The sequence below is a fragment of the Protomyctophum bolini genome (genome assembly GCF_963924005.1).
Source record: "Protomyctophum bolini genome assembly, chromosome: 4".
Taxonomy (NCBI): domain Eukaryota; kingdom Metazoa; phylum Chordata; class Actinopteri; order Myctophiformes; family Myctophidae; genus Protomyctophum; species Protomyctophum bolini.
The window spans coordinates 15705708-15733142 of record NC_137865.1 but is presented as its reverse complement, the minus strand read 5'-3'; the positions used below and the strand labels follow the sequence as shown (position 1 = coordinate 15733142).

Sequence of the window (27435 nt, the reverse complement as noted above, 5' to 3'; positions counted from 1 at the left end):
AAAGTAAATCTCAGATTATCGCTTTAAGTGGAAAGACACGTGTGTTTCTTGATAATGTACATGTAATAAGATCCCACGTTCATATGGTTCATATTTAAAAACCTCATTTCCCACAAACCACCGGTCCTTTTTGCGCAGCCGCAGTTGCATGATTGAATAGTTGCCCCATTCCCTCCTCCCTACTTTAAAGCTAGCTAAGATGGTGGTTTGAGCGTCAACTGTCTTCCTCAATACCAAGACAAGAAAGGGGGCAAAACATCCCTGGAGCTCTTACAATCACATCATAATAATAAATCTAACTTCATCTTAAGGGACTACTCATATAATCGTTGGACATTTCAGAATACATTGGCTTAGGCAGTCCCCGCCCAGTTTGGTGTGACTCCCTTGGTGTGGAATCCTTAAGCTAAATTCGGACAGGGTAAGTAACGTTAGCCCAAATTGTTATGTGGGCTGTATCTACGTAGCTTTTAACTGCCCACAATAATGTAGAGAAAGTGGGCTGTGTTTCTGTGACCATGTACACCACCAACACAGCTGTAACAGTAGCAAAAATGTCAGTGGTTTACGCTGAACTCCCTACTCCCCCCGGTAGCTAACATGCTAACTACTTTACTACACTGTAGGTTAGCTTGTGTACTAGGCCGCAGCAGCGTTAAGCTTGGCTCCTAAATGCTAACCGTTTAGCACAATCAAGCTGTCACTTGTTATTATTCAAACGAGAACGGCTGTCATGCGACGTGCGTGTTTCTGATTCATACAGTGACAGCCCCCGGTGACTATGTGTACGTTTTTAATGCTGGATGTGCACTTGTGTTTGGGTACGTGTCGTGAGCCGGCTTCTATCACTGTGCTAAACCTCACAGCTTCACTGACATCTGTCATGATCAAGCCGTCAGATGTGTAGAGACCACCAGCTACTAGCATGTACAACCATAGGCTCCAGACGTCACACTTTACAAGATCCATCGTATTAATTTAACCCATTTGATGAGGACAAAGACATCTTTCATAGCTGGTTACTAGTTAGTTTATTAGCTCATGTTGACAGCTGTTTAGGGGCTATTGACAGTTCCTTGTTGTTGTCATCAATACAGTAGTTGATGTTATTGTATGGCTAGCTACTGTCAGGAGTTTGCTGCCGTCACATAAAAATCAGTCTTTCACAGTGTCATCAGCCTAGTGTTCACCTCACAGCACAGCAGCTCATATTTTTTTGTGTGTTTTGCATCGACACGGCTCGCATTGTTGTCTGTGCCAGCTTATCCTCGGGTAACCCCATGGATTCTGTTACTAAGAGCATTCATGTTGATGATAACTCTTGCTGCTTCAGCATCGTTATTGGCCACCCCTTTATATCTAATTGAGCTGGAATTTAGGTGCACCGCTCATGTAAGAACTGCATTTGTCTCTGTTGATGGTTGATTATTATCACATTGTTGACCTTGATGGTCTAATCTAAGGCATTTTCTCCCCAAAGGCTTTAAATTCCACCCAGCCAATTAACCACTTAAACCCTTTATACTTAGCTGCTATTTTGCTGAATGTTTGACACCTATTTTTATTCGCTTAGAGGGAAACTGGGTTTCTTGTGTGGATAAAGAACATAATGGGAGGGGATAACTAATAAGGGGATTTTATTCGACAAGAGCAGATTTATTTGTGCTTGTTCTGTGCTAGGGCTTCGTTACTTGGCAATCAGTGTTGCCTGTACTTTTGTTCCCAGCCCGTAGCTCTGCGATCGGCTTCAGAATCCACACTTTGCCGTGCCATAGGATGTCCAACAGCCCCGAGATGAAGGACGACCCCATGGAGTGCCCCTTGTGCATGGAGCCGCTGGAGATAGACGATGTCAACTTCTTCCCCTGCACCTGCGGCTACCAGATCTGCCGCTTCTGCTGGCACCGCATCCGCACAGATGAGAACGGCCTCTGCCCTGCATGCAGAAAGGTGAGGAGAGGAAGTTCCAGGGAGACCTGCAGGTTCTGAAGGGGGGCGTCTTCTGGTTTCAGGGCAATGGTAGAGGGCATCACGGAGATGTTCATGTATCTCCTGAGCTTCCCAGCTATGGTGGAGTACCACATTGTTGTTTCAAAGTCGTACGATTTGTCACACACGTTACCGCAGTGAAAGTTGTTCTCCCCATTTGACCCATCTCTTGGAGCGGTGAGCAGTGAGCTGGGGAATCATTTGATTAGTTGATTTGACCACCCAATCCAACCCTTTGATGCTGAGTGCCAAGCAGGGAGGCATTGGGTCCCATTTTTACAGTTTTTCTTATGACCCGGCCGGGGATCGAACCCCCAACCTCCCAGTTTCTGGGCGGACACTCTAACCACAAGGCCACTGTCTTCCCCCTCAGTGGATCGTGGAGGCACAGAACCAATGTCTGAGCAGCGGTTATGACACTTGATAATTTAGATGCGGCAGATGCTCTCATGCAATTTACAATTTACAATTTAGGCATTTAGCAGACGCTCTTAATCCAGAGCGACTTACATTAAGCAAGAACAAAAGCATGGGAATACATCACATAAAAACATTCATCATGAAACATGCGTAAGCTAAGAAAGTAACAGAGAGTGAGAGAGAGCACTTGAGGTGCAAGGTCAGAGTAGGACCTGATCACGGGTCAACATATGACGGACGGTATATTCACTTAGTGCAAAGAAAACAAATGTTACAATATGAAATAAGTACAAATAAGGAAACCAGGTAAACAACCTCGAAACGGTATCTAGATAACATTCTTGGCAAACCGTATATGTCTATCTAAATAATATGTATAACTACCATCCTATTCTTTTTATATGAAGTTATAAAAGGAATGAGGGGTGCTAGGGGATGATTTTTCCACTTCTCCCTCCTGGGTTCAAAGCCACGAGGGAGAAGAAGAGTCTAGGATGCTTGGAACTTTGGCCAGGGTGGAGGGTGGGCCGACAGTTGTCGTGTGTGCTGTGAACTCGTAAGCGTGCGGGAAAGGCGTATAGGCACTATTGGGCAGGAGTGCATCGATCAAGTTCTAATGGTAAGTGTGTGCCATATCTTTAATCCCCATGTTGTTTTTACTCTGTCCAGCCGTACCCGGAGGACCCTGCTGTGTACAAGCCCCTGACACAGGAGGAGATCCAGAGGATAAAGAACGAGAAGAAGCAGAAGCAGAATGAGAAGAAGCAGAAGGTGACGGAGAACCGCAAGCACCTGGCCAGCGTGAGAGTGGTCCAGAAGAACCTGGTGTTTGTTGTGGGGCTTTCGCAACGGCTCGCAGACCCTGAGGTGAGTCGAGTTGTCTGACAGTAGCATGCGAGAATCTGTTGCCGGTTTAGTTTACAGCTTGCATACCGTACTTATTATCACTTGTCATTTGTTGGTAGTGTTTGTGATTGTGACATTGGAAAGCTGTTTGTTTGTTGGTGTCATCGGCCTCATCTGTCAGCCACTGATGATGTAAAAGCATTTATCACTTCAATAGTAAATGACTTGCAATGCATGTGTATACATTTATTAGCGTCAACATTGCCAACATCTTATTGGAGCCTTCAGTCTGCCTCAGTGTTATATTTATTGGTCATTGCACGCGGCACCGCGCCGTCTCGCTTAAAAACAATCTTAGGTTCACACCTCAAAGTTTACAAAGGCTGCTGAGTGTCACACCAGTGTGAATTAACATAGTTATAAGCCTGAATACATTTCAAGGGTCCATTATGTGACCTGCTAACTCCTGTAGTGTAGGTGTTAAGCAACATGCGCGTGACATGATTAAAATAGCGGCCCCCAAAGATAAAATCACGAATACGACATTGGTCGGTCTAAAGTTTGTGTGGAGGATTATAACAATACACAGTGTATCCATACTTTGTTGTTATAAATGTCCACATCTCTCTTTTGTTCCACACTACACAGGTTCTAAAAAGGCCAGAGTACTTTGGGAAGTTTGGGAAAATCCATAAAGTGGTCATTAACAACAGCACATCATATGCTGGTTCACAGGTAAGATCTTCCATTTTGCTCCTACAGTATATGATTAGGATGGACAATGTAGGCATTTCTGCAGGCGCACTTATCCAGAGTGACTTACAAAGTAATCGGAGTAAATGGCAGGAGTCAACAACGACAGGACAGGGTAAATGGCCATGTAAGTAGAGTGCAAAGGAAACTAGGATCAGAACTATCATCTGTCTACAACAGTCTTATGCTGCACAGGCAAGCGGTATATGGCAAACCAGACTTAATTTTAGTGGACAGGAACAGGACGGTAAACGGAACAGGATAGCACGGCAGCCAGAACCGGTAACGGCAGATGGCATCAATGTTAAAATATTTAATCTTTTTACCGTTCCGTGCCGTCGAGCAGGTTTTGCCGTCTACCACTTGCCTGATCCCATGTGAATGCAGCATTAGCATTTGTGGTTAAGCAAACAGTATATGTGTAGGTCTATCTAAATATAACGTGAACAAGTAACCACCATACATCTGATGCATAACATGAGGAGTGCTAGGGAGTTAGGTGGAGTCTGAAGAGATGAGTTTTGCTGTGGAAAATGGGGAGTGAATTTGCAGTCCTGACTGGGGTGGGAGGTCATTCCACAGCTTGTGAGCCAGAAGGGAGAAGAGTCTAGGACAGGGCTCGAAATTAACTTTTTTACTTGGTAGCACTGGTGCTCCCAAATTCAGAATGAAGGAGCACCAGAAAAAAATTAGGAGCACCCACCAAAATTTTACGAGCACCAATATGTAATCGATTTTTTACATTCATTATTATTACACTTGTAGCCTACAGCAGTGGTTCCCAACATTTTTCATGTCAAGCACCCTCAAATTGACACTCATTAGCCCACGGACCCCCATTTGAAAATATATGCCAGGGACCCCCATATGAGAAGATTTTTACGGCTCTAGCAGTGATTTTCAGTTATTTACATTTCAAGGACCCCCAGTTTGACCTGAATTAGGCTACCGTTCCCCATTTCTATCTCTGGGACCCATAAAATCAAAGTTAATTTAACTGAGTGTACAAATGTACAGTGAAATTGGTTTACCCATAGTATGTAGTACACTCTCAGAGTTTCAGACCCATAAGGGTCCATTTGGTTCCTAACTATCATTTAACCGAGGACCCCTAGGGATCCCCGGACCCCACTTTGGGAACCACTGGCCTACAAGCCAGTTGGTATGAGATGCTATTTTTGTGGCAATAAACCAGTTGAAAATATAATTAAATTCTAAATACTGTCTCTGCTATAATTTCTGAATTTGTAAATGGCTACAAAACCCTTTGTTTTATGTAGGCCTGCTTTTTGATTGAAGTAAAAAAAATAAATATATATATATATATATATATATATATATATATATATATAGGCCTACTGTATATATTTATGAGAAGTTATTTTCATAACGTCATCATAAATGTGTGTGTGTGTGACTCCACACATTCCATTCAATTGAGCCCTTTTGTTGTCTCTCACAGCTGATGTTGATCACCCAATCAGTCCACGGACTGACGGGAGGTTAGAGGAAGTAGAAGAAGCCAAGGAGATATTTCTTTAAACAATCATAACTCTGGACAGGAATGGACTAGGAACTTACTTTTTTTTGACATGCTCAGATCTTTATGCTCTACAAGTTTAAATCATCTCGCGGGAGGGAACCGGCCCGCGACACTTTCGGTCGCGATCGTTTTGGTCGCACTACAGTAATTATATGCAGTAGCACTGGTGCGCCCAGTTATATTTTGAGATCGCACAGATTAAAATTCAGGCGCATTTGCGACCAAAATGGTCGCTATTTCGAGCCCTGGTCTAGGACACTTGGGGCGTTGGGCCAGGGAATCGTGAGGAATTGAAGTGATGGACGCGTGTCCTGTGTTAGCTGAGGGCTGAAAGTCATGGCTGCTGGTTACACTTGGATGATTTATTTTTTCTGTCGTTCACAGGGGCCTAGTGCTAGTGCTTATGTTACTTACATTCGCTCTGAAGATGCCCTACGAGCAATACAGTGTGTGAACAATGTAGTTGTTGATGGTAGAACACTCAAGGTGAGTTTCAACATACTACTACTGCTTGAGACTTTGTATATATTTTGTGTGTTTTTTTTTTTTTTTTTTTGTCAGCAGCTTTAAGGTTGTTGGTAACTTTGCCTTGCTTGTTCCCTGTTGTTACTTGAGCGGTGAAGTGACTGTAAAACTATTGTGATGAGTGAGTGCGTGCATGCATGCGTATATCACTTTCCAGTGGAAAGTTTCCACACAGTAACAATGCACTGTATCATCGTCAAATCACAACAGAAGGCCATGAAACTTGTATTGCAGCTCTAACTCAAGAACTGACATGTGGTGCACCCAGCTGCACTGTGCAATTTATGATACAAGTTGGTGGCTCAAGAAGGTCAATTATTGATAAAAATGTTGAAACATAACTTTGGATTAATTTATCAGAATCAGACTGATTGCATTTGAAAGCTTGTCTCAATATGTTTTTACGACACCACAGATCTGGTAATGAGCCATACTGCTTAATTAATACTTGATTTACGTATACTTGTTTGCGCGTTGTCGCACACTGGAGATTGCAGATCTATAAGCTCGATGTGAGCTTGTAGACTGGCTGTTTCAGTTGAGTGACACTACACGCAATAAACCCTTATACACCAAGCCCTTAAAGGAGAATTCCGGACCAGCGCTTTTCTTACCACCTTCTCATGTTGTACTTTATATTGCAATTTGTACTTTATATTAAATATACAGTACACATTGCAATAATGATATTGTTGTGGTGACAAATGTCTTTAATGTTCAGATTAATTTAATATGAAGGACCCCTTACCCTAATGGAAATGGCTTTCTTTGGTTATAAAATCCTAATAGCAGAACTTGTATTGAACTGTAGGCTACATTCCTGTGCTTTTTTTCTGCAAACTGTTTATAAAGTAATCAATCTATGGAGGTATATGCACCTAAACGCTGGGCTCTCAACAGTCACGCCAAATCAAAAGCAGTTGAGTTGCTTATAAGTTGTAAAAATGAAGTGATTCATAAAATATCAGACAGAAAGACGTCGAGTCATTGGCGTCCTAATTTAACACCATTAACAACAGTTGTACGTACAATACGCCTAATGAAAAGCTCTGTAGACGTTAGTAGTTTTTATTTTCTATTACGTTACTAGCCTGGGGAAAGTGAACCAGTCTTATGTCATCCTCGTCCCCCGCCGGCTGTGGTGGAGCTGTGGGGAGTGCAGGCACGGCTTTCCGCATGGCTCACAAACATGATGAGCCTAGATTCTATTGAGTTGTGGACTCGTGTAGGCATATTGATTTTGAGATGTTTCCTCAATGTGGACGTGGTCTAACTGGTACAAGTTGCAACAACCTTTGCAGGGAACTATAGCATCGCATTTATTGCACTTTGCGTGTTCAGCCTCAGAGTAATTTCCCTCTCTGTTAACCACACTTTGGAGATCTCTTCGACATACTGTCCCTGCTCGCTCCACGGCAGTCGCTGAATGCACAGAACAGTGGGAGCGTATCCTCCCCGACCCCACTCACTCATGTAGGTGGGGTGACGTCACCTCAGGCTCTGCTTGCATGCATGCACAGACACAGCAGAGCTAAATCGTCATTTAGCTCTGCTAATGAGAACCGTTTGGGGAACCGTGGAACCGGCTCCAGATCCGCAAAGTCGGAACCGGGTCTGAAATGGACCCAGTTCCGAATCCCAACCCTAGTCATAGACTCATTCACCTTTTTACAGAAGCCCCTTTGGGACAAAACACTGCATTGTATCTGGTCATTATGAAAGACAGATGTGTAGGGGGGGAAGAGTTGTAGCTATCAAATTCCAAAGCGATTATGGATGTACCTAAATAAAGAATTAAAAGATAATAATTCCATGGTTAATCCGGAATTCTCCTTTAACTCTGTACAACTCTAGGTTGCCCTTGCTTGTTAAACGAAGCAAAATCAAAGTGTTAACTTGAATATTCTGCAATGGCAGAATAGTTAGCATTTTCACTTACCCATTATCTCTGTATTCTGTTTTACAGGCTTCTTTAGGGACAACAAAGTACTGCAGTTACTTTCTCAAAAGTATGCAGTGTCCCAAACCAGATTGTATGTATCTACACGAGTTGGGGGACGAGTCGGCTAGTTTTACTAAAGAGGAAATGCAGGTAATGCTTTTAGGCTCTCTTCTTCACTGTTCCTTCTCTTATTTTATAGGGCTGGGAGTCACCAGGGACCTCACGATTTTGTTGTGATTCATTGTGACATTTATATAACTTAACTGAAGTTCAGTATTTTGGGGGCAAAATGTCACTCCTATGCCACTCTTATTTAAAGGCAGCTTCACTGCAGCTGGGCAGTTAGCGGTTTTATTCATTCTTTAGTATTTGAAATCGGTGAACAGTCAAAACATCACATATTTTAATTGATCACCATTCTTAATAAACTTTGGGGATGGGATTTCCCATCTTTCAACTATGACATGGGAACAAAGTGTCCACCATGTGAATATGGTCAGTGATCATGTACTGTTGGACCTTTTAGGCGGGGAAACACCAAGAGTACGAACAGAAGCTTCTCCAAGACCTCTATAAGATGAACCCTAGCTTTCTACAACCCCCAACATGTGCAACAGAGAAGTCAAAGAGCAAAGCCAACGCTACACAGAGGTATGTTACTCTTCTTGCTTAAATTCCTGCTTATTTTTGGTTTTTGAGTGGTTTCTATCTAACCTACACAGGTTACTAATTAAATGCACAATATTGACATCTTGGCCAAGAACCAATTATTTTTTATTGTAAAATCATTAAAAAACTTCCACCTTCCACTTTAAAGATGTGGATGCAGATCTTTTATGACCTGATGTATAGGAGCTACAGTTCCGCATGGGTCGGGTTTAAATGAGCTGCGGTAGATGGTAGAAGTGCTGTTTATACAATCATTCTCTCAAAAATATAGCACTCCTCTGCACCACGGATGTGTGGAGGAACACTATCCTTTGGGATAGCGGATCAGGTGAATTACTACATTTGGTATAAAACGATTGTTTCTTGTTTCCTTAAATGTGCTTAACTGAAGCATATTTTGTTGTCACACCACACCGCCGCCATTGTCTCGTTTGTAGATAGCACAAACAGTTTATCATTAACATTGTGGTTAATTGGTAAATAATTCAGTCATCATATCTGTAATTGTTTAATAATTCAGTCATATCTGTAATTTTTTTTTTTTAATGAATAATGTTTCATGATGCAAATTATGAACAAAACTCACGTTGTGCTACAGAACCAACAATGGCAACAGTAAAGACGGGTGGCCAACACTGTCGGGGCATGGTAAATTGGCCAACGGGCTTTCAGAGGACCGCAAGTCCCCTCTGCTGCTAGACTGCTATCTAGACCAAGAAGGCATTACTTCAGATGGCCTGGATACAGAGCTGGGGACTGGACAGAGTACTGCCTTGTCCCCCTTCTCCTCCAACTGTGACAGTAACAGGTACTGCAAACCACATATGTACACCAAGCATTCTGAAATGTGTCATTTCTCATAGCATTTTTCTCACTTTATACTTAACTGTGCGTATGTGTCTGTCTGTCTCTCCAGTCCCAGTGATAAACCTCCAGAATCAAACAGTATGGTGAACGGAGAGACTTTACAACAGGTAACAGAAATTATATCTAAAAACCTACTAACTTGTCTTTTTTATTGAATCTATCTGTAAGTGGTGATCGCGGGCGGCTTTGTTAAATGGTGTACAAGCAGAACATAACAAAACTCTTCTAAATGCTTGCTGAAGTAGCATCTGAGATCTTCAGAGGATAACAACAGAAATGGACAGAAATAATTGATGCAAGATAAGAGTTAACTAGGACAGCGGGCTTCTTCTCAGACAATGGCAGTTTGCCACTGACTGCACAAGTGTTTTAGTGGAGTGGAAGAAGGCCTCAAATGGCCTCTTATTTTTCGTCCCATGTTAATTTGTCATGTTTTTATTCAGGTTGTATGTAAAGCATGGAGTAAAACATACGTAAAGTAGGTCTTAAGTGGTCAAAAGAAAGATTCTCATGAAGGTTTCTTTTCTCTCCTGTCAATCCCTCCGTGTAGATATCCAACAGTGACTCCCCATCCCCTCCTCCGGGCTTGACCAAGCCCAGCCTGGTGGTCCCCATCAGCGTGGCAGACCTCGCGGCACGCTCGCCCTTTGAGGGCGCGGCGGCGGAATCTCAGTCGCTCTTCTCCGACAACAGTAACTTCAGACACCCCAACCCGCTACCTGCCGGCCTGCCCCCTTTCCCCAGCTCCTCCCGCGGTAGCAGCTCAGACTGGCCCATGACCCCAGAACCACAGAGCCTCTTCACGTCAGGTGCGTCCGTGCTGGTGCTTGTTTAATGCACAGGGGAGGGGGATTTTAGTTGTAAATCTTTTTGTTGTGCAGTGGTTCCCAAATGGTGTGATGCAGGGCTTAACCCATTTTGGGGCTGGAACCCCTTTTTGTGTTTTAAGCATTATGTTATACTTTAGCTATTGAAAAATGGCAGATCTACATGCTCATAGTGTGGCACCGAGTGCCACGCTACAAGCTTGTAGCTATTTTTGAAAAATAGTGAAAATGCGGCACAAATCTTTCAATATATTCTTTCAGAGAGAACGTTTTTCACTCAAAGATTTGCATCTGAGGGGTTGGTGGCCAATTACATATAATTTTTGGGGTCCTTGACATAAAATATTGGGCACCACTGATACAGGAATATAGGTATTTCAGAAAACTGTCAGAATTTAGAAGACATTCTTTTCAATTTCGACGTCAGGCCTAAATGGGTTAAAGTTATAAGTAATAAGGAGTGAGCGCCAGTGTGCGCGTGGACTCTTAGTTGCATGCGTGCTGCTCAGGGCTCAAGCAGCCACTCAGCCTGCCCTGGTTATGCCAACATTATATTGGGACAAATCAAAGTTATCTTGTGGTTTCACGTAATGGTTTCAACACAACGACATCTTGTCGCAGTGAACTAATGAACGATTACGTTGGATGTTTTGCACAGATCACTTGGACGTTGTTCTAATGTTAAATGCTGTGTATGCGGCTAGCTCTCGTCTGTGACCCATTGTACATGATTGTAGTGCTTTGAATGCAAAGCACCTGACGAAGGCTACACAGCAAAACGTGTCGTGCAATAATAAATGAAGCAAACCTAACCTTGTCCTGAGCGTCTCTGGAGAGTCCCTTCCCATTACTGGGGAAGTTTTCTTTGACCTGCATTTTATACCTTGCCTACCAGCACCATATATATATATTCGTGGCTGGCTCTGGGGCCACAACAAAAAAGTGGAAACCACACCGGAGGTCAATCCAAAAATCAGGGCCGGATTAACACCTCTGCGGGCCCCCTGCGCACTGAAGCTCAAAGGGCCCCTTCACATGTGCGAACCTGTGTGCGCGCGCAACATTTTGGGCATTTGGGGTTTTATGTAATATTCTCGCCCCAGAGTGACAGTCAGGCAGTAACTAACACATTTATTTATTTTTATTTTTATTTGACCCACATAGTAAGCAAATGGGTGAGAGAATCCACCCATTTGTATTTCAGTGTTTTTACCTTCTTTTCTTTTTGTCGAGCCACCTGACGTGCTATGCGTGCAGAATGAAAACAAAGCAATGCTGGATGGCGGACTCATGTCTTTTATTCCTCCAGAATCACCTCTCCACCTGACCTCACACAGCCCCGTGGGCCGGCCCACCTTGAACAACAGCCAATCTAGCGCATTGCTGCTTTACACACGTTTACACTATTCAGCTGTATTCCCACCAACAATCAAACGCTACACCATTTATTTCAATTGGATGAAAGTTATGTGGAGCAAAACTGGGGGGGGGGGGTTTAAGGGCCAAAGTGCCCATATGGTAGATCCGGCCCTGCCAAAAATAAGTATTTTATTTACATAATGTGAGAAATTAAGGGATTAAGTTCAGAGAAGATTGTGTGCACATCTCAATGCCTGTGGCAGGTGCTGGAAGTCAAGGCAAACATCAAGGAAGAGACAGAACATCCGCACACTAGTTTCTACAGCTCCGAGACTTTATTTATTTAGAGGCAACAAATTGCAACGTTTCGACCTACAAGGTCTTCATCAGGCTAATATTACAATGACAGAAAAAAAGAGCAAATATATATACAAAAATCATTGATTAATGATCATGCATAACAAGTTAATCCGAGAGTAAAAGTAAGTCATGATTGATGATAATGATTAAAAACACATAGGACATCAAACATGACAAAATGTGTATAGGGCTATAGGCCTATCCATGATAGTGTTTCTGTTAAGCTCCGTTCAGACCGAAGAAGCTGCTTTAAAAAGCAGAAGCAGAAATCTAAAAGACGCAGCTTTTTTTTGAGAAAGTGGGCGTGTACAAGGTACCTGTCACTCAAGCTGCCTGGACTGGCTGTCTGGCTTTGAGACGAGAGACGGGCAGTTTGAGCAGATGCGCATTTGAAAGTCTAAAATGTAAAATAGCGACTGTAGAGGAGACATACTTATATATTTAGTTACATCATAACCTATGTATGGATGAATAAATAATATAATCTTGGTAAACTTGTTTGTAAATAACCGAACGGACGGGATCTCAATCCTCCGTCTTCAGTGCTCATGTCTCCCCCCCCCACTCCGCTCTCGTCTCCCCCATGCCACGAGCGAAACCCTCCGGGCATTGTTTTAAATGGCGGCTCTGTATGTAATGTTAATGTTGATTTAGAAAGAGCATACCGTAGAAATACAATTGTATGTATCCAGCACGTCGTAAAAGCAATTAAAACAGCTTATGTTTACGTGCGATTTCCGGACATTCAGTCCCAAGTCTCCCGTGGAAGGGAGCTCCTATCTCGGCGCTGTCTGAAATGATTCCCTCAAATAAATATATGCGATTGGTTTATCGATTCAGAACGCAGCAAACCAATCACAAAACATGGGCAACATATTGCATAAATAGAGGGGGTACATACAACTGATATAAAGGCTATTAATTATTTTTTAAAGGTATGATTCACGGTGCCCACGTTTCAACAATCAACATACAATGCAGCGACACACACACACACACACACACACACACACACGAAAGTGGACCGACTTCTGGACCCTGTGGCCCGGCCCGCGGAGGACCCCCTAAGTTGAGACTGGGTGTCGAGGAGCGTACACCAGTGGTCAACACCCTGTGCTCAGGGCGAGGTCCCGCGACAAGGGCAATTAATTTTAGTGCGAGGAAACGTCCAGCAAATCGTCTCCGAGCACAGCTCTCCTCGGCGTTCCAGTACTAGGGAGTCGGGACTACTGCACTACGTACTGTGTGTGTGTGTGTGTGTGTGTGTGTGGGGGGGGGTAAATAGAGGGGGTACATACAACTGATATAAAGGCTATTAATTATTTATTTTAAAGGTATTGATTGACGGCGCAAAAGCTTCAACATACTACCGAGAGACACACGAGGATCGGCACAGAAACGCTCTGAGAGCGGGCTGCTACTCCTCTCTTCTCGGGGAAGGTTTTGGGGAAAACTCCGACACAACTAATATTGTTTAGTTGTTTGTCTATCTATCTATATCTGCTAATTTATCAACCGTGTGTGTGTGCGTGCACTGTTTAGTCCACAAACAGTCCACAAGCGACGGATAGCGTACTGGAGAGTTCAGTTCAGTAGTCATCCATAGCTTCGATGAGAACCGGAGGGGGGGGTGAATGCACGATGACTTGTCCCCAGAAACGTGACACTCGCGACGGCACACGGAACACAACCTGTTTTCACCGCTTCGACAACTTGTTTCTCATATAAACTTTAATTTCTATCACAAAATATGCTATGGTCTTGCCAAATATCCATTCATATTTCATATACAGCCCATATTCAAAAGGTTTATTTTTTAATGCGGACAATTGGGTCGGACAGCTTTCCAGAGGGTTTTCGGTTTTGTAAAATGAGCTCAACTCCGCCTCCTCAAACCACGCTGTGCTCTGATTGGCTACACGCAGATTTTTAAAGCTCCAGCTTTTAAAAGCTGCGTTAAAGTTAAGGTCCGGTGAGAAAAAAAAAAAGCAAAAACAAAAAAAAGCTATTGTTCCAGCTTTTAAACGCAGAAGCTGTTCAGCATAGAGATAACATGGGACGAAGAAGCAGAAGCTAGCTTCTGCTTCTTCGGTCTGAATGGGGCTTTAGTGTGCCTGGTGAGCTTTGAACCAGGGATGTCCTGCACTGGGGAACAGGTAGGCTACACCCCTAGACCACCGCTGGGTATGGGAGACAAGCCTGAAAATAAATCTTATGTCCCAATAAGGGAGCAGAAAAAACATTAAACTAATGAACCTTATCCTAAAGGAAAGGATTTATATCAAATTCCTCATTTAGACCATCAGGAGACATGGTATTGAGGAAATAAATCCAATTAGTTTCACGTTGGAGGAGAAGTAACCTTTTCAAGATCACCACCTCTGGGTGGTTTTTCAACCTACTCAATAGTGCAAATTATTAAGATTATGTCCCACCTTTTTTAAATGAGCTGCAACAGGATTGCGTTCATCACCTGTTCTTACAGCTCCTATGTTCGGTGAAACAGTCGGTGGTTCAAAGCTCACCAGGCGCAAACAAAAAACCCTATCATGGATAGATAGGCCTATATACATTTTGTCGTGTTGGATGTCCTATTAATCTATGTGTTTTTAGTCATTATCAATCATGACTTTGAATACTTTTACTCTCAGATTAACTTGATTTTTCTATTGATTGTTTGTAAAGTTTTTCTGCTCTGGTAAATTCTCCTCTGATGGGTGGACTGACTGATTCTTCTAGCCCTGTGATTGGTCTAGGTTGCTGTGCTCCTGCCCACTCCCAGGTGTTATGCATGATCATTAATCAATGCTTTTTGTATTTATTTTGCTCTTTTCTGTCTTTTTAATATTTGCCTGATGAAGACCTTGTAGGTCAAAATGTTGCCTCTAATTAAAGAACTCTAGAAAGTAGTGTGCGAATGTTCTTTCTCTTCCTAAATTAAGGGATTAAGCAATTCAATCAAAGTTTCCAATTTAAATTGGCAGGGAACATGCTGCCCAAAACCTTAAACCACAGCAAACAAAAAGACAAGGGAGCTCTACCGCAGCCACTCCTGCAGCCTGTGGAGAAATGCAGATCTGAAGCATTATGAGAGCAGGTCTCTTAAATCAGGGGTTTTCAACCTTTTTATACTGAAGTACCCCCACAGAAAATATCTGGCACTCCAAGTACCACCATAATAACTGATGTTAAAATAATACCGGAGTGTAGACCTGCCCCACCTTATTCAGCTATTATTAACCCAGGAGGAAAATGTAATTTATTCTTTAAATTGTTTTGGTTCCATTCCTAAGACAATTTTGCTGCTGATCTGATGCACAACTGATATTTCTTATGTGATTAATCCGTCCTACAATCTTATAGGTCATGATCATGTCATGCTCATTTCAGCACGGCTGGAGAGCCCATTTCAACCAATGGTTTGGTCAGAACAACTACCTCCTCTGAGTACCACCAGACGGGGGCTCAAGTACCAGTGGTTGGGAAGGGAACCCATGTCTTAAATAGTAACCTCGCCTCACCAGGCTTTCCACCTCGGAGGAAAGCCTGGTCTCTGTTTCAAAAGTGCCGTATGATCCGGTCGGGAGCGGATGATATCGATACGTCATTTTGTAGTCGACAGGCAGGAACTTCCTTTTCCCTCAAACCGGAAGAATAACAATAAAAGCTCTCGTAGCCTGCAGCTTTTGAGAAATCTGTTTGAGGGAAAAGGAAGTTCCGTTTGATTGTTCCTGCCTGTCGACTACAAAACAATACTACAACATGACGTAACGATATCATCTGCTCCCGACCGGATCATATACCCGAAATGAAATGGTGCCCAGGCTACTTAAATAGTGTTTGTGAAGACACTGGCCAGGTGTCTCCCCTTCTGCTAATCACCTCTGGCTCCACCCTCCAATCCAGCACTGCATTAGAATGGTTAAAGGCACAGCCACAACACAGAACCCCAGAGCAGACTAATATAGACAGAGTGACAACATGTGATAAGCTTAACGCAACGTGTTATATGAGAGTTTGACTTGCCTGTTGGTGTAATCTTTGACACAGAAAGTTTGGAAACCACTCTGGTGTTAAGCAGGCTATTGAATGTGATATCTTCATTCCGGGGTCATTGATATATTTGTTACCATCATCCCAGGACCGTAGCTTATTTATACTGACTGGGGATGCTTATTCTGTTGTTCGAATTATTGTACTTTTTTTTTTTATATAGATCGGTAGTAAAAAAATCTTAAAGCCTCCTCTCTCTTCTTTCAGACACAATACCAGTGGCATCCTCCACAGACTGGCAGGCGGCCTTCGGGTTCGGCTCCTCCACCAAACAGCAGGACGACGACCTGGGTTTCGACCCCTTCGACGTCACCCGCAAGGCGCTGGCCGATCTGATCGAGAAAGAGCTGTCGGTGCAGGACCAGAGCCCTCTGTCTCCGGGGTTCCACCACCACGGCCCCAGCCTGCTGTCCCCCAACATGAACCCCAACGGCTCCTTCAACTTGCGTGGCCCCCCACGCCTCCCACTTCACCACAGAGTCTATAGCTCCTTCAGCTTCCCCGGCAGTCACAACAACAGCCAGGGCAGTCATCATCATCAGCAGCAGCAGCCAGGGTCCTCCAGACACCCCTGGATGGCGATCCCCACATGCAATAACCTCACGCACTTGAACCACTCCTCCAGCGCTGCCTCACACAGTAATTTCCTAGACCTAAATCTGCCCCCTCAGCACAGCACAGGACTGGGAGGCATCCCCATCTCAGGTACCAGGCACCGCTGGGTTGCACTTCACTGTGTTAATCAATTAACAAGCTTTATACAGAGAGTACACAAGCTTCATGGCACAGCAGAGTATTGAATATCAAAACACATGTAAAGGCCCAGCTGGCTTGTTTTGATGTACTTTGATTGCCCTCACACTCGCAGGGGAATGAAACGTAACCTGAATGTAGTTGGCGAACAAACCAACTTGGGAGACTGATCCATAAGCAGGGGGTGAAACCCTATTTTGTGGTTAATTTTCCAGTTCAGCAGATTGAAAACATGGCTAGGCTTTCAAGGCACGTTTACTTGTCTTCATGCTTGACGTTTTATGTAAAGCACTTTGAATTGCTTTGTTGAAATGTCCAATACATCAAGAGAGTATACTAGGACCTTAGAAAACACAAGAAAATATATATTAAAAGAAGAAACGCAACAGAAAGCTTTTGAGGGTAAAATTACAGTGCTTTTAAAAAAAAGGAAAAAAATCAATAAGAGGTACTGTATATAAGAAAAATATATATAACAGTAAGCAACACAGCTGCAGCTAATACAGTTAATGTGTGTTCGATTTAGATGTGCAAGCATATAGACTGTGTAGCCAATGGCATTCACCTAAATCTAAGAGTAACGCACCCTTTATTAAAAGCTACCATCTATAACCTTCCTGTTCTGGACCGGATTCGAACTTGGGTCTCCTGAGCAAGAGCTGACATTTTGACCACTGAGCTGCTAGGCCTGCTTACTCGGGGGAGAAATTTAATTTTGACCTTCAGGAAGTACCACTTTACAAGAGTTATAGGCATTTACATACATTACAACATTATTGCGGTGTGTAATAAAAAGTCTAAACCCTTACACGTCTGTAACTCTGAGTGTACAAATGGAACCAAGTAGACCTGTATGCGGTCCATTTGGTTACATTTGTACACTCAGAGTTATGGGGATCCTTGAAATTAAAGTTGCAAACATCAACTGAAACATTCAAAATACAAAATTGATTACTGGAAATGACATGGGATAAATTATGTGGTAGGGCAATGGCATAGACTGGCATCATTTTAGGCAGTATCGGCATCAGCTGTTAGCTCTACTTGCAGCTTGCCTCGCGTAGCCACTAGCCAGCCTTCCATCTGCCTTTGCAACGCATATTGCCCCAGGCAGATTAAGTCTGGCCTGCCAAGCAGTCTTTCTACACTAGTCCTGGCAGCGCACCCTCCGCCTCTGCACTCTTCTGCCCAGTCAACACACACTGCAGTGTGTTGTGCTGTAATATAGCCCCTAATATTAGCTACACAGTACATTTCTATCTAGCTCTGAAGAATGAAAATAAAAATGGAGCAGGACATTGCGGGGAAAAATCGAATGCTGAGGGACGAGACAATATCCACGCAGTGGTATTAGTATTGCTACGTGAGGCTAACTTGCAGCTGCCTTGAATACAGCCTGACATGTTTTACCCTGCTGTAGTTTTCCACCTGAACTGGAAAAGCAACTACTAAATCAACCTAGGGTTTAATGTTCCTCTAAGCCCTATGTTATACTAATGGCCAATCTACAAGTTCACAACACGTTGCAAGCTTTGTGAGCTTGTAGATCTGCTATTTGCACTATTTTGTTTTGAAAGGTGCAATAAGTGATATATATTTTATAAATAAGTTAAATGGTTCTATATTCTGGTAGTAATCATTGATATAGTGTGTTGACTGTTGAGTAGTCTCGCGTAGCCAGACAACTATTCCACAATCTCCGAATGCTATATAGAGTGGAACTATAGCCCACATGGAAGGAAGCTGCCATTTCCGTTCACGAAGATATATTTTAAAATATCTTTACATTTTATTTTTGTATTTCCTTTTCTGCTAAGCAACAAGCTATATATGCTTAGATGATTTATATTTATATTAGAATAAGTTTGCGCGACTGTAAAGACAAAACGAGAGTGGGGTTGAGTCTCCACTTCCGTTTTATAGTTTACTCATGATAGCTCTTCCGTTGGCCCAGACTGTATGATGGCAACAGTCTGGTAATGCGGCGATTCTCCATCGATTTTCCGAAAAAAGCGTCCAGTGTGCAACCACCTTGACTGTTGAGTGTTCAATTAACAGGAACCTTCCTGTCTCTCCAGCTTTTTAGTAAAAAATATGCATTTTGAAAAACTAGAATTGTGCCAAATGGGCACTGGCCTACGGAATGATGCAATTCGGGAACAATGCAAGTTGGAAATGCATGCCACACCCAGTTATGCAACACAGATTTCACACAGACGTTCCACACTAATATCTACACGGTGATATTAGTCTGGCCATGACAGGCTAGGAAGTCATAGTGACGACATCGGAGTATTCCACTTTGCTATTTTGTCGATGTTTGGAGATCCGCTGATTCGACCAACTTACTCGCCGAGTTTGAATGGGCCGGACAGATGGGGCAGTCTGTCAGATGGGTGGTTCTGGACAACCAGATCTCCATATATGCCTGGTTGGATCTGGTCTGGACCCATGGTTCTGGACAACCGCCTATCTGGCCGACTTGGCACTGCATCGCTCCCCCTCGGGCACATGCCAGCTAAGTTTGCAAAAATGTTATGTATTTAGTAGGATGATGAAACGTTTCACCTGTAATGACATGCCCCAAAAAGTTGGCTTACCCTTCTCCTCGCCTTTCTGTGCAGAAAACAGTGCTTCTATAGATGGCTTAAATGTGAAAGAATGGCAGGACGGCCTGAGAGCTCTGCTTCCCAACATCAACATCAACTTTGGGGGCCTTCCAAACTCGTCCTCCTCCTCATCGTCCTCATCCTCCAACAGTGTTAACCACATGGGCGGGCCAGGGGGACCGGCAGGCATCTCGCACAGCCTCAGCTGGGACAGCACAGCCAGTTGGATGGACCCAGCTATCATCACAGGTAAAGTGACGACACCCATGATTTGGATATTGCCACATCGTCTCAAAGGTTTAACCCATTTAGACCTGACACCAGATTCTACAAATGTCTTCCAAATCCTTTTCTGAATGTTTCTGTCAGTGGTGCTCAACCTTTTAATGTCAAAGACCCCCAGAATTATCTGTATTTGGCCGCCGACCCCCAACTGAAAATATGTTGTTCCCGGGACCCCCCAGAAGCAAAGATTCGAGTTAAAAACGTTCGCTCTGAAAGAATATATTCAAAGATTTGCACATTTTCACGATTTTCCAAAAATAGCAGACCTACAAGCTCGTAACGCGGTTACTCTGCTATTTTTAAATAGCTAAAGAATAACATAATGCTGAAAACACCAAAAGGGGTTCCTGCCCAAAATGGGTTAAAGGTGAATATGAATATCACCTTTTTTTGCCAGGTGAAACTATGGCTACTTTTGCACGACCTAGTCATGATTGGCTGCCCGAGTCTGACCCCATACTCTGAAACACCGCCTAAGCCAATGGGAGTCTGACCCCATACTCTGAAACACCGCCTAAGCCAATGGGACGGCATCCGAGTTCTCCTTCCATCCACTTGCATTAAGTTGCTCAAAAGCGCATGAGGCGATTTCACTCCTCCTTCCGCGTAGGAACAGAGTGCATTCTGGGATGGATTGGCCCCAAACACATGAACGTGCTGCCGTTGACTATCATTGCGCCGTTTGCGCGCGTTCACGTATGAAACATTCGTTCACGTGTCATGGGCCCAAACACATGAACGTGCATGCGCAATGATAGTCAACGGGCTCGAGCTGCAATGACAAATTCGGCCACTATGTCCATTTCGCCTCAGGGTTTCCTCCGGGTGCCGTCTCTATTCATATATACTCTAAGGTCTGACCACATACTCTGAAACGGCATGCAGAAGTCTCAACCAAGCCTCCCCAGACTTCCTTGAAGTGAATAGTGTTGCTCCTCATCCGCTCTCTATATCAGGGTTCCCCAATGGCCCGCGAGGCGCCCCCTTGTGGCCCCTGGAAGAATAAAAATTTTAATAAAAAAGCTTTATTTGTTTTAGGGCTAAAGTTACAGGTATGAAGTGTGAGATTACCATAATGGACCATAACAGGTCCATTGGTTCCATTTGTACTCCTCAGAGTTAAGTTGACATTGATTTTACTATATAAAATATATAAATAAAAGTTATAATAAATTGAGGTCCCAGATATAAATGGCATTAAATGGGGGTCAGTAGCCTATGCATGTCAAACTGGACATTCAAATGAAAATGATGAGAATCACTGCTAGAGCCCTCTATTATAAGCTTAATTAATGAAAGGGAAAAAAAGAAACCCAATTTTTCGCGCGTGAGGGACTCGGCCCCCAGCCTGGTCCCCTAGTCAAAATATGGTCCTTGAAGAATATGTATTGGGGAACCCTGCTCTATATATTATATAACTCTATGGTCTCAACCCAGAGTCTGTAACCCTGCAGCGCGAAGCTAGCCACTGACAATTGTGGCTAATGTTATGAGCTAACTCTGTCTGGAGCTACAGGAAAGGCATAACAAAACACACTGATTGCACCGACAAAAGATTGTCGGAAACCGAACTAAACAGCCGGGAGGTTGTGACAGAGAAACATACACGTTGCTGGCACAAAAAAAAGATCATAGGGGGTAAAAAAATAAAGGGGTACAGATGCACAACGGAGAACGCTTGTTTCACCTGGCTGTTAATGATACGCATGATATATTTGTCATTTATATACCTTATGGCTGATGTGTGGAAATAAGAGTTTCCCACCTTCTGTGCAGCCTAGAACCGGAGAATCAAGTTGTTTTTGGGTCATGGGATCAATGACGGAAGGATAAAGGTCTACACCCTCATTCTGAAAAGCACCCGCCATACCTGCCTCTGATTGACTTTCCGTCAACAAGGGGACAAGGGTGTCAATTTCAAAGCCGTCCGTGTATTTTTCGTCCATCCGCAGATTTTTTGAACGTCTGTGGAATACAGTCAGACAAGTGCATTTTCACTGAGCTGCTGGCGGCGGGGGAGCGGAGCCCAATAAAACCTGACAAAGTTACTTACCAGTAGGTATTATAATAAGGATTTATAAATGGTGAGTTGTCTGAGGACACTTCATATATATATATATATATATGTTCACAGTGCTGGGGGGGACTAGACTACTAGACTAGTGTGGCACACAATAAGGTCCGTCCTTTAAATGGTCCTACTTGAAACTGAATCTGTGTAAATGGTACGTACTGAAACTGAATCCGTGTCCTCATGACAATGCTAAAGCAAAACAGAAATATTACACCCACATTAGGTATCCTCTAAACTGTAGTTACAGTGGGCAGGATTTGAATGACAATAACCTTTACAACCGATTTCTATCCCCAAAAACAATTATTGGAATATTTCATTATTATGACCCATCCATAATTACAATTAATTGTATCTATTTCATAAAGGACTTTACTTGATTATTAAAACAAAGTAAAGTTTGGTCATTTTAGGTTTTTTTAATGTGCGCGGAATATTAACTAAGCAAGGATTGTTCTCCACTGAATCATAAATGTTCTCCACGGAATCAAGACTTTTCTCCGGATTCCTGTGGGGACTATGTAATACACTAGGTCCAAGGTTCAAATCCCACCGTGCGTGTTCATTTTTTTATTTGTTTATTTATTTTTTAGCTGCAAAGCATGTTCCGACAAATATTAGGTAAAGGTTAGGCATTGTTATTCTGTGATGCTAAGGTTAGGTGTAGGCATAGTTTTTGTGAGGTTTGGGTTAGCTGCTGTACAATGGCTAGTTTTTAAAGGTTGTTTCCATAGAGGAAATGGTTGCTAGAAGCTGCACATTCAACGATCTGATTGGCCTCCCTCCACCCATGTTACTGTGTTGCTGCTTCCTGTTCAACTTACTTAATTAATACCAACACACATCCCCTTCCCACTGGGGCTGTCCAATAAATAATGGAACGTTGAGTAATGTTACTGCTCAATGTTTTAACATGTAAATTCAACCAAAGCAGTGTGCTTGGATACACAGTTGTGTAACCTATGAGTGCTTGCGTGGACATGTCAACCTCTCGTCCGTCTAATTGTCAACAAACAGCCACATTCCCGACAATTCAAGCCATGTGATTATTTATATTTATATATTTTTTTATTTAAAAACATTTGGGGGGTGGGGTGCTTTTAGCTTTTATCGATAGGGTAAGTGGGGACAGACAGGAGACGAGGAGAGAGAGATGGGGGGTGACATACAGCAAAGTTGGTCAGGAACAGGACTCTTAAGGTTCATTCACAGTCTGGATTTTCGGTGGTGAGGTGACCACCGGAGCTGAAATAACGTTGATCGGTGGTGAGTTAAAAACAGAGAAGGGCGGGGGTGGTGGTTTGCTCTTCACCACAGCTCGTGACGTCATGCTGTAGTTCGGTGGTCACCTCGCCACCGAAACTACAGACTATGAATAACGCTTTACCGGCAATGCGCTGTCAGGCTGCATTAGGAGCCTAGTGGCCCAGACCGCTAGGCTGGGCTGAGCCGATGGGATTATATCACATCCGGTGTGAATACACATTTAAAAAATACTGGATGAGGCTTAAGTGGTTATGGGCCCCACAAGTCTTAAAACATGTTGCCATGACTGTTACATCACCAATGTATCTTTTTTTTCTAGCCTTTTGCCTACCAGCCTCAAGCATTATTAATACTGGGCTTGCTACCACGCTGAAACATTGGCGAGATTAATACCAGTCTGTCTGGTAGGCTACATCAAAAGAGAAAATGACAATTTTTGCATAAAAAGTAATCAACAAACTATACTCTGTACTATAACTATACTGACCAGACATTGACCAATTGTCAAATAATAGATGAAAGAGGCAATTTGTTTCTACATTAGCCGGTGTACAAGCTCACAACACCTCACAATGAGGGGCGTTGTGAGCTTGTAGATCTGCTTTTTTCACAATATTTAACTGTGGAACCGAGTCAAACTAAATTGAATGCTTCAACAACTCCTACATTCCCAGTCCAAAGTAGTTATTTTAGGAGGTCACAGCCTGAAAAGGTTGAGAACCAAGGCCTACATGAGCCATTATTTAATGTCTCATAATATTCAAGTAGCACCCTGGTAAAATAATCAGTCACTATACAATAGTTTATACTCGAGCACCAGTCCAAAGTCAGTTAAACTCTGAGACATGAAATAAAGATTTGTTCAAGGTCAAGGTAAACTTTATTGTCCACAAGGGAAATTTGTCTTGGGCTTTCACCCCAGCTACAGCCACACATAAAACATCAATGACAGACAAAAATACAGAAGAGGGAGACACAACATTACACAATTGCACACATGATGTGGATAATCTAGCCTCACACAGTTACTGCTGTTTCAGAGCCTCGTTCAGCATCTTAGTTGATGCTGGTACAAACGATTTTTTAAATCTGATGTACTTACACTTTGGTTCTTTGTATCTTCTCCCAGAGGGCAGAAGTACAAACTCTCCTTAAAACATGGGTAACAAACATGAGCCTGTTTTAATGTAGCCTGCTCATAAATAGACTGCAGAGAGGGGAGTTGTCTTACCCCTATGATCTTCCCTGAAGTCTGCACCAGTCTGAACAATTTGTACCTCAATTGCACTGAGAGATTACCGAACCAAACTGTGATGCCAAACCTGACCAGGCTTTCCAAGACTGCTCGATAGAACACTAACATACAATTTTTGTCAACGCCATAAACCCGGAGACGTCGAAAGGAAGTGCAGTCTTTGCTGTAGTTTACTACAGAGACTGTCAACATGTGTATTCCAAGTTAGTGAGTTGTCAATACAGACCCCCAAGTATTTATATGAGGAAACCTGTGAGATGGTCGAGTCATGGATGACCACAGGCCTGTGATCACCAATACTCTTGGGGTCAAACACCATCTCCTGTGTCTTCTTAACGTTAAGAATAAGGTGGTTGTCCTCACACCACTTTACAAAGTTCTGTACCTCTAAAAAGTAGTCGGCTAAATCCCTATCCTTATCCAGAAGGGCTAAGATGGCAGTATCATCTGAGAATTTAGTGATATAATTGTTCGGGTTGCCACTTCTACACTCTTTTGTATACAGAGTAAAAAGGACAGGTGAGCTAATGCAGCCCTGGGGTGCTCCAGTACTCAGGGTTCTGCGCTCTGACATAGTGCCATTCACACTGACCTTTGTGTATGTTTAGTTAAAAATGAATGGTACCATCTAATAATAAGAGGATGGACATTAAGGTCCCTCAACCTATTTATTAAGAGATGTGGCTGTATTGTATTAAATGTAGGGGGCCCAGCCAATCGTATTGCCTTTTGTAGGCTTGACAATCAGTGATGACACATTTCTGAGCTCAGTTGACGGCTTTAATCTGTTTAGCTTTAGGCTGTGTCTCTGACTTACAGAAATTGGATTTGGATTAGTCAGCAACATGATCTTCTCTTTATACAGTACATAATGTCTTGGGTGGGGATGGGTTCACAATTAAAAACTAATTTTATGACATTCACAACCTTTTTTTGTGAATTTTGTCGGCAATCACAAAATTGGGATTTCACACGAAATATCATAGCTGACCTTCCTTACCTCATCTTTCCAGTACTGTTTTGTTAGCTGCTCATCCAGCCAAACTTCTCTCTCTCATCTCTCTCTCTCTCTCCCTCTTTCTCCGCCATCCTCTCCAGGTATCCCTGCCTCGCAAGGCAACAGTTTAGACTGTCTCCAGGATGACAACCCACCACACTGGCTCAAGTCACTGCAGGCCCTCACAGAGATGGACGGTCCCACAAACACAGCAGCAGCCCCCCCTCAGCCCCTCCACCTCCCCCTCTCCCACCACAGAGCCTCGGGCGGCTGGGCCCCCTACCTGCCCCCACCCACGGCCAATCCCGCCAGTCAGTTCCACACACCCCCCCCAGGCTTCCAGACGGCCTTCAGACCTGCTGGCCAGCCCGCCACAGAGCTGCTACAGAGCGCTGCCGTGGATCGCCACTAGGAAAACGCACACATAAACACAGACTTACAGCAGACACCCAATCCTCTTTTCCCTCCACCGCCACTGTATACCCCGAAAACCACCCCGTTCACCCACCCAAATACCCCATCTCTGCTCTCCTCCCCCCCCCCCTAACGCAATATGCACCAATCTGCAGATTATGAAAATTATTAACAAAATAACAAAGAAGCTTTCTCCCCCAAAACCCTTCCTTTTTTGTCTACTCTGAAGGCCTGTTTGTTTTCTGGGTTTTGTTCGTTTTTGGCACCCGTACCCTTTTTGTCTGCTACCATCACCAGTCCTTAGACCATCAACATCAAATTATGGGTGCGAGGTTGAAATGTTCGGAATCATGTTGACATGTTTGGAATCATGTAGCTAACTGGCGTGCAAAAATAAAACGGTCTAATCAGGAGGAGTGAGAAACTGCAAAGCAACAGAATTAGCTAAAGTGAGGTCTTTTTAAGTAACTAATGATTCAGATGATTTACGCATGAACAAAATATATGGTTTGAAGTCGTTGAAGTCACAATGACCTTTTTTTGAGGAATGAAGCAAGCTGTGAATCTGCTCTTGAAGCTTTGTCCCAAAGACCCTCATCCTCCCCACTGTAACAGGAGACTGTGACACGGTTAATCCTCGCAGCAAAGTTACCCCCCATGGTTACTAATAGAGCAAGTTGAGCAAGCGTGTGAGCGCGCGAGAGAGCAAAGAAGCTAACTTTGCAAATTGGCTAGCGAGAGAAACAGACGATGCAAGGGGAGTTGAGGGCACAGGCTATGCATGGGTTCCCTCTTAGGTAGAGACAAATGGCTCGCCTGAGACGCCACTTTGCCCAAGTTCCCTTTAGTGGGGAGGGCTCCCTGCGGCCCATCCCTATAGAGGGAAGATTTTTCTGTTTATTTTCTCGCTAAACCCTCTGTATCAGAGGATGGAGCGTTGCCTAACCGCAGGGAGCCAGGGCTTTGGGAGTTAGTGGCACATCCTGAGCACTAGGGCTATACAAATACTAAAAGTGCCACTGTGTGGCACCTACAGTAGGTAGGCCCTGACTTGGACAGCCGGCAGCATGGTTGTGGAATGACTTAGACACAGCAAATAGACTGGAGAACATAAGGGTAGCAATAGGGTTAACGTTCAACGCACCAGGGCTTAAACGAGGCCTTAACGTGACGAGACGAGAGAAAGGAACCTGAGTGATTGGAAGGTTAATAGTGTCATCATGATGGATGCACCTAAATATCTGAATTATATAACATCGAAAGTTGTATGTGAGTGCGCAATGTAAAGGAAGGTGCTGCAAGACATTACAAAGTACTGTAGAAGTGATTCAAGGAGTCATGAGAACCACCTATCACAGCCTTTTTCTTTGAAGTCTTAACTCTGATCCGTATTCTCTCTTTCTCCCTCTCTCTTGCTCTCTCTCTCTCACTCTCACCCCTGCTGTAACCCCTTATTAAACAGTATTCACCAGATGAACAAGCTCATCTTGGAGAAACAAACGGAACACATTGGGTCCTGCATTGGGTTTTAACACGATTCTGAGAGAAACAAAATCAAGGCGCTTAAAGGAAATGAACTGTCCTCTGCAGGTCTGGAAAAACAAATCTTAATTAAAAGTTAAAACTCTT

The 27435-nt window shown here is 43.4% G+C and overlaps 1 protein-coding gene across 1 annotated transcript; it reads left to right on the top strand.

The window, feature by feature from the left end:
• The first annotated feature begins 194 nt into the window (after positions 1 to 194).
• On the top strand, positions 195 to 27435 carry cnot4a (CCR4-NOT transcription complex, subunit 4a). Its single transcript, XM_080761391.1, has 13 exons — positions 195 to 421; positions 1727 to 1950; positions 3079 to 3276; positions 3904 to 3990; positions 5936 to 6037; positions 8043 to 8168; positions 8545 to 8669; positions 9286 to 9495; positions 9604 to 9661; positions 10105 to 10363; positions 16361 to 16858; positions 19531 to 19764; positions 25494 to 27435. Exons 2-13 carry the CDS (start codon positions 1777 to 1779, stop codon positions 25802 to 25804), a joined length of 2382 nt encoding a protein of 793 aa, XP_080617517.1. The 5' UTR covers positions 195 to 421; positions 1727 to 1776; the 3' UTR covers positions 25805 to 27435.

Coding starts and splice junctions, on each gene's coding strand:
- cnot4a (XM_080761391.1), top strand. CDS start 1,777: ATGTCCAACAGCCCCGAGATGAAGGACGACCCCATGGAGTGCCCCTTG. Junction 3,991..5,935: donor CATCATATGCTGGTTCACAG/GTAAGATCTTCC, acceptor TGTCGTTCACAG/GGGCCTAGTGCTAGTGCTTA. Junction 16,859..19,530: donor GGGAGGCATCCCCATCTCAG/GTACCAGGCACC, acceptor CTTTCTGTGCAG/AAAACAGTGCTTCTATAGAT.